Below are 7436 nucleotides of genomic sequence, written 5' to 3'. Positions count from 1 at the left end.
TTTATGCTTTTTTCCCCTTATTATTGAATCAATTCTGTTAAAAATGCATTTTAAATGTATAAGAATTAAGAAAGGTCAGAAAAACTAAAATAATGAAAAGTTTAAAATTATTTAAAAAATTAATGAAAGCTAAAAAGCAACCTTCGAATTACGATAAAAAATTAACCATCAAACAGCAATCAGTAATGTACATAATCTCAAATCATCCAAAGGCATAGAAAAGTAACAAAACAAGTATAGTTGAAACAAAATCACCCTATTAGAAAGTCAGCCTAATAAACAAGCATGACTGAAAACACGACGTTAACAATTCCAGAGTTAATGACAATCTAAGGCATAAAAAGCACTATTATGTTAATTATAACATAAGGTACAAAACTCCTCTACTAGATATGTTAGTTTGAAAATATCCTTAAGAAAAAGAAAAACATGGCTGCAGGATATATTAACAAAACCCTGAACATGTAAAGAGAGAAAAACCGGAAAGAGTAATAATCAAGAGATCTCTTTAACTAGTATATAGTTTCAGATATCTAATTTCATCTCATATACTCCCAGCTCTAAGGTTAGAGACTTGGGAACCATAGAATATGGTGGAGCTCATAATGAGGAGGTGGTCATGCACTATACTAGAGTTGTTACTGATGTAAGAAGTAGCTTCTATCTTTTTCTTTATACTTACAGAGTAAATATTTTATAATTATGTGCTGTTATCCACAAATCGTTGTACATATTTAATCTTTCAAAGGAGTGCCTTCTGAGTTTTTGGGAGTATTTGTAATAATATTGTATGAAGTTCTTATGGTTCGACATGGCTGAACAATTTCTATGCGTCTCCTAACACATCTTGTTGAAGTTTCTAGACCATTTAAGCGCAGAAGTATATAAACTGTCACACATGCTCAAGGGAAACACAGTAGAGTACATGATAAAATTTCAACTTGAAGTCTGCACTAAAGAATATATATGAAAGGATAGTTGCAATGTCCTTATACTAGTGGACGTATGCGCTGATAATTACAGAAGTACGTTTTTTCTTACTTCTTCCTTAAATTTCACCTGGAAAAATGAAAATGGAAATTTTTTTTCTAGCAGAATGGCCAGAGAAAGTATCATTTTGTAGACCTTTAGACAGACAGCCTGCTAGATGTCAAAGTTTTTCTTCGGGGGTTTACCATGTCCTCTTAATACTGTTTGTTGCTGATGGGTAGCATCGTTTATGGATATTATCCTCTAGGAACCATATTGTTTCTGATTGAGCACGTCAGAATTGAAGTCTTCTTAATGCTTGCCATGCTCCAGTAAAGTTGTACTTGGGCCAAACCAAGTTTCACAGGTGGACAGCAGCATAGCTAATATCCTGCCATGGGATGATTCATTTTGATTGGCAAAATTGTGGATTGATTTGGAGGTTGAATTTGAAAATAGAAGGTTGATATTAGAGAAGCATTATCAATTTGTTACTTCCATCAGCTCCATCGTAACTTTTTTTTTCATTTTACATAACCGAATGTCAGTATGAAATTTACTTGTAACTAATGTATATGGAGTTAAAATTGTTGCCTCCATTCAGTCAGTAATCAATTGCTGCAGCCTAGCTGCCAAATATATGATGGATTGGTTTACAGAGTTGAAGTTCAAGTAGGCTGTATTAAAAAAAGACTCAAATGTGGAATTCCTGTCAGGTTTGTTTGATTGGTTAGCAGCTTTATTTGCAGTTGTCTATTTTTCTACGACGAACTGACCTTTCAGTTTTTTTAATTTCATGGGTAAACTATAAGATCATAAATTTTTTTGACTCCAGAAATTATTACATGCATACAGGATCTTGCAAAGATTTAACAGGCTTATTAGTTGTTATGGAGTTGATTTAAGAGTTGAATTTTGTTTAAGGAAATTCCAAGTGTAAGTTAAGTTTTGATAACAAGGCACCACAAGAATAACTTTTCACTTCGTATCCTGCACGAAACGATGGTCAAAACTTTTCCTGATTACGTGTTTGTTCTTACACAGATATAAAAAAAAGCATACAACACAGGGAATCTGGACCTCTGGTGCCAACGCTATCGGAGGCCCCGCGCCCTAGCTAATGCTACCACGAAATAGTTGAAGCCTCTGTTCTCTTTACCTTCATGACAGCAAGATAATGTTCTTCCCTTTCACCGGAAGGTGATGTTCTTTCCTGCTTACATTTCGTTCTCTCTTTGAAGTTTGAACACTGGACAAGTGCTTATAAAATGGCGACTGCAGGAGCTCAATTGCCCCATTTTACTTGGCTAAAAAAGATGTTATTGGTACACTTGGCCCCAAAACAGCAGTAAGGGTAAATATCAAAACCAACAACGAATCCCTTACCATGAAGATGCAGAGTCATCTATACCGAATCAGCCTCTGCCTGCATCTTAAAATAACCAAGTGCTAAAACCAGGCTAAAATTGATTAGATCAAATGCTAAAATCGAGTGTCCCGTGCATTCTCCTAGACAGTTTCCAAATTATCTCCCATCTTCATAAATTGTGAGGCAATGGCTTTTCCACCACAAAAGTTGATCAAAGAGCATAAAAGATAAATCTCAACATATATGAACAGTTGAGCCCATTCTGAATTTATCTTGATCCCTCTGATAAGAAGGCTGATTCATTAAACTGAAAAGCTGCCATCTACGCATCACATAAATCTGCATCTGGTAACTAGCACTTTAGGATTCCAGCATCAAGACATTTTGCATGTGATCCACCAAAAAATCATAGACAAAAAATTGATATTTGCACCCGCAAGTTATTACGCCACAAGAATCACCTCCAAGACCACCTAGTTGTTTCGCTTGAAGTCTTTTGAGGTTACAAGATTTGGTCCGGCTGCGTTCATTTCTTCCAATATTTTCTCTGCCATCTGCAAATTCCCAGACTTTTTTAGCACACTTATCAGTGACCTATACACATAAATGGAGAGGCGGATACCCCGGCGTTTCATCTCATAAAAAAGCTCCAGTGCCTTCTCCACATGTCCAAGCCGACCAAAACCATCAATTAGTGCAGTGAATGTAAGCAGATCAGGCTCTATTCCTCTTTCAATCATTTCTCTCACAAGGACATGGCACGAATCTAATCTTCCCTGTTTACGAAAGCTATTGACCAAGGTATTATAAGTAATGATATCAGGAACAAGGCCACATTCCTTCATTGAATCAAACTCATCTTGCATTTTCTGCATCCGACCAGATTTTCCCAATATTGCTAGGATGGTGTTGTATGTAATTTTATCAGGACTGCATTTTGAATCTGGATATTTCATGTCCTCGAAAATCTGCAGTGCTTTCTCAGCCTGCCCTGTTTCAGCAAATCCAAGTATGATTCTGTTCATGACAGTGGCACCTCCAGAGAATGTCAGTTCACAAAAATCTCTACCAAAACTGCGAATTGTTTCTGCATCTTTTACATGCAAAAAAGATTTTGCAAGGGCAGAGTATGATGTTGAATCAGGATAGTGGCAATTTAACAATTCTCTGAAGATGAGAGATGAAAGAACAAAATCATTTGCTCGTGCAGCTGCCATTAACAGGAGATTGTATGTGGTCAAGCTTATACTAATTTGTTTACGACAGAGATTTCTGCAAAACTCAATAGCATCTAACAACCTGCCTGCCTTCAAGAGCTCCTTAATATGAAGCATGCACTGACTCTGTATAGAAACTGGATCTCCTTCATTTGCTGAGGGTATTTGTACAGTCACCTTCTCTTGTGAGTCTTGTTGACAGGCAGAAGCTTTTGGTGATACTGATCCATGCTCACCATCAGGCACTGAGTTGTATAAAACAGCGGTCAAAAAGAAAACTTGACGAAACTCAAACCTCACATGTGGAATTGAGTTCTGCAATAGTTAAACATGAAGATTCAATTTTCAATATTACTAGTTACTTGAAAGCATTTTAAGCCAAAGGACCCAAATCATAAGTGTAACAAATAAAATTCTTAAAAGCCAGATCTCATGATTCAGATATGGCAAAGAGACATTGATCACTGATGTAGATACTCTGATTTCAAACGTTAAACCATCAACATGTAAAAATATCAAATTATATCTCAGTGCAAAGACGTTAGCATGATCAAATTATAAACAAATGGGAATAATTTCAACATGGAAAATACTATGAGTAGCATTATCTTAAACCAACTAAAAGGTGTACATGAAAATGAAAAACAAAGCAGCAACCACCTCACAACAGGCGGTGGATTTTAACTATAATCTACAGGGTAAAGCTAACTGTTGGCAGACAAAAGTCCCAGATCCTAGGGCGCTCATAAGGGAACTAAAATATCAAGCTCCAAGCTACTATCGCAACAAAGGAGCATAAAAAGCCCCTCAGCTATCTGAGAATGGAAGTGCAAAACACTAAACAGCAGTGTCATCACGTCATAAGGAAGAAGTAAGAGAAGGAATAGATAGTAACCAGTCTAACCGTTGAGAGACCCAACAACTTTTTAAGAGAGTATGTTCCACAAATGACGTCCTTAAAGCATGTTTTGCCCTTAAATAAGGTCGGCCCTGTAAAGAAGTATACAGAAATAAAGTTTAGTACCAAGTAAAAAGTACACTTTAGTTTTATGAGTGACTCTGAGTGCATTTATTTATATGGCCAAAAGGAAAACTTACAAAAACGCATAGCTGAGCAGGAAGCACCCCTAATTTTCCATCACCAATGATGGATACCTGTCTCAGAAAAAAAGTCCAAATTATCGCAACGCCAGAAACAAGAAATGCATCATGAGAAAACGATTGTACATGATTGAAAAAGAAAAGTAGGACATTCACACACAGGTTCAGTATGACATGAGGTTTCCTAATGGATAGAAAGAGTTCTAAATGATCGTTCAGATAGGGCAACAGCTAGAGATGAAGGCAGCTTATAAACATTCGTGTCAGTCCATAGGTGACCTGAGATTAACGTATTGAATTGGAGTAAAAACTGTAAAAATTGTAAAACATCATGTGGAAGACGCTACTAGCTAGTATTGAATTGGAGTAAAACCGTAAAATCAGGGAACTCTAGAATTTGGATTTTAGTACATGCTAGGCCTCTTTTTTACCTCAAACTTTTATACTGTATCCGTGAATAAGACCTAGAACAAAATCGTTAAAATCACATTCCTAAGGAGGTCACATCAGGCTACGATATAGAGTTCACTTACATTCTAAAATTCTGAAACTTCTCTTATTGATTATCGATTAACAGCATGCATGCCACAATCTACAGAACCCACCTTTGGTTGCTTCTGTTCTGAAGTCAGAGATTTCAGTCTCTATGTCTAAAGAAAAAGAAGCATACTCAAAAGAATTCTTCCAGACAATTTACCAAACAGCTTTTGGGCAACAACATCAGCATACCTTCAACACCAGAACGCCTTGTATATTGAGAACCCAATTGGGTTAAGGTACCGTTGCGATCACTGGGCACTCTTTAATCGCTGAACCTCTCCGCCACCTGTGGCAGTCACCGAGGAATTCATCGTGATTTACGATCCTTCAAGCAGCCCAAAATCAAACAGCACGGCTCTTGCGCCAACCTTCTTTTGCTTTTCCCGCTTCTGCATTTTCTCTTCGAGTCACTTAGAAGTCCAAACAAGTATTTTTCATGTTATCCTGTGTCCGTTAACGGCCCCGTGAGACCTCCCTTCTGTATCCGTCCGCCTACCATAACGTTCGAGACCTGTGCTTCGTCTTCTTATGTTCGTTCTCCGGCCTACCTTTCCTCTACAGCCTGCGGTTTGGATGCTGAGCCCTCCGGACCTGCTCGTGCTTTCCCCACCACCGGTGGTGCTCTCCCCTCTGGCTGGTGGTGCTTGTCAATGGAGAGAAGCCTCTCTGTAGGACGAGGGTTTAGAAAAGGGGTTTATGCAAAGAAAGCAGCAGACTTGTAGCTCCTCACTCTTACGAGGAGGTCCAAGCTTCGAGCTTTTGCCAAATAGTTTCTAAGACTTGCAAAAAAGGGTTTTAAAAAGTTTTTCCTTTTTTTTTTGGTCTTTAGAATGCAGTTTCTTCTTGAATCTTGATTACGTTTTATTTTAAAATAAAATGTCTACACCTTCTTATTTGGAAATTTTCTCACATCTCGTCTTAATAATGAAGGTGCAAAGTTTTATTGACTTACCATATGGTTGATTTTTCATTCCTTAACAATATGTCATGTTTATTTTTTTCAAAAAAAAAAAAGTAAACAGTTTGAACCCCGTCTAGATTTTTTTTATAAGAAAGCCACTTTGTATATCACCCAAATAAACAAATCACGTTTCAAAAAGTGATTAAAAAATCAAGTTATAACAATATTTTAATTTTTACAAAATGGCTATTTTTTGAGGGTCGCGTTCTCAGTGTTCCATATTTGCATTGTGTTTGGTTTTTATATTAGAAGCGAAGGGTTTGAATGTGAAAGTTAATGAGAATAACTGCAATTATACTTTTAATGTCAAATATGAGGAGATAATGCAGCCCATTCCTGTATAGGTGTGTTTGAGTGGTAAGACGGGTCATTCGTTGTGCCAGATTTAGTTGTCAAGATTTTGAGATTAAAGGGACGTTTGGTGACAGAAACAATTCTAGTATTTTATTGTTTTTAGGATAGGTCTATCGGGTGGTTACCATCAAGGGGAAATCTGGAAGAAAGAAAATAGAATATAAACATCCTAATATATTTATAAAAACTAATTTGATATAAAAGATGCTTTTGATTCAAGTTGTTTTTGTAAAAAATGTTGATTTTTCTAGTATGAAAATGTTGATGTTATGTGAGATATTCATTTTTTTCTTATTATAAAAACATTATTAAATTCTAAAAAATGATCAACTTAATATATGTTTTGCATCAACCTATTCTTAAGATCATATCCATAATATGATAAGGTTAACTTGCAAAAAAAGAAAAAAAAAACTTTACTTGTGAGAGAACCCTGACAAAATTCTCGTCTGCATAAGCCTAAACATGCAAGAGATTCTCAAATGCTGGTTTTGAGATTAAGCCTTCGATCTAAGTTCCTCATATCACAGATCACCTTGGATCTAGGATTCAATTTCCACCAAAAACACCTTTACACCTTGTTTAGATGGAAAGAAACAAAGAGAAAGGACAGGAGTGGACACAGTTTTTTTTTTATTTGGATATAGCTGATTTTAAGTGAGAGAAAGATTAAAAAAAGGTGTTTGGATAGAGAGAAAGCAAAAAGAGAGGAGAGAGAAAGTTCATCTTCAAGGAATACTTCATGTACGGATGCCTATGCGATCTAAGTGTCAGTTCAAGTGGTTGAATTTATCTGAAAAAAAAATCAAAATTCACATTCTTTGAATAATATAATAAGAAAATAGTACAACGCTTTCTCTTGCAAATTCAATTGATATCCGGTTTTTATAGACGTTTGAATCCAATAACATGTAAAAGTCCACAT

The 7436-nt window shown here is 36.2% G+C and overlaps 1 protein-coding gene across 4 annotated transcripts; it reads right to left on the bottom strand.

The window, feature by feature from the left end:
* Positions 1–1972: 1972 nt before the first annotated feature.
* LOC116256908 (pentatricopeptide repeat-containing protein At1g11900) lies at positions 1973–5943 on the bottom strand. 4 transcript variants are annotated; one of them, XM_050078559.1, is made up of 5 exons: positions 5565–5943; positions 5386–5482; positions 4654–4710; positions 4451–4545; positions 1973–3870 (listed from the first exon to the last, which is right to left on the bottom strand). In XM_050078559.1, the coding sequence occupies exons 3-5, from the start codon at positions 4661–4663 to the stop codon at positions 2812–2814; spliced, it is 1164 nt and encodes a 387-aa protein (XP_049934516.1). In that variant the 5' UTR covers positions 4664–4710; positions 5386–5482; positions 5565–5943; the 3' UTR covers positions 1973–2811. The 4 variants fall into 4 exon arrangements, with proteins under 4 accessions (XP_049934516.1, XP_031489313.1, XP_031489316.1 ...); XM_031633453.2 differs by having other exon boundaries at positions 5386–5943; XM_031633456.2 differs by having other exon boundaries at positions 4460–4545; positions 5386–5943.
* Between the last annotated feature and the right edge of the window lie 1493 nt (positions 5944–7436).

This window comes from Nymphaea colorata, chromosome 6, assembly GCF_008831285.2.
Source record: "Nymphaea colorata isolate Beijing-Zhang1983 chromosome 6, ASM883128v2, whole genome shotgun sequence".
NCBI lineage: Eukaryota > Viridiplantae > Streptophyta > Magnoliopsida > Nymphaeales > Nymphaeaceae > Nymphaea > Nymphaea colorata.
This window is presented reverse-complemented; position numbering and strand designations above follow the sequence as displayed.

What these genes read in the sequence shown, in the direction of transcription:
- LOC116256908 (XM_031633453.2), bottom strand. An exon ending in GTCTCTCAACGGTTAGACTG is followed by an intron (nt 3,871 to 4,450) that starts GTTACTATCTAT and finishes TAACTATTGCAG; the next exon opens with AACTCAATTCCACATGTGAG.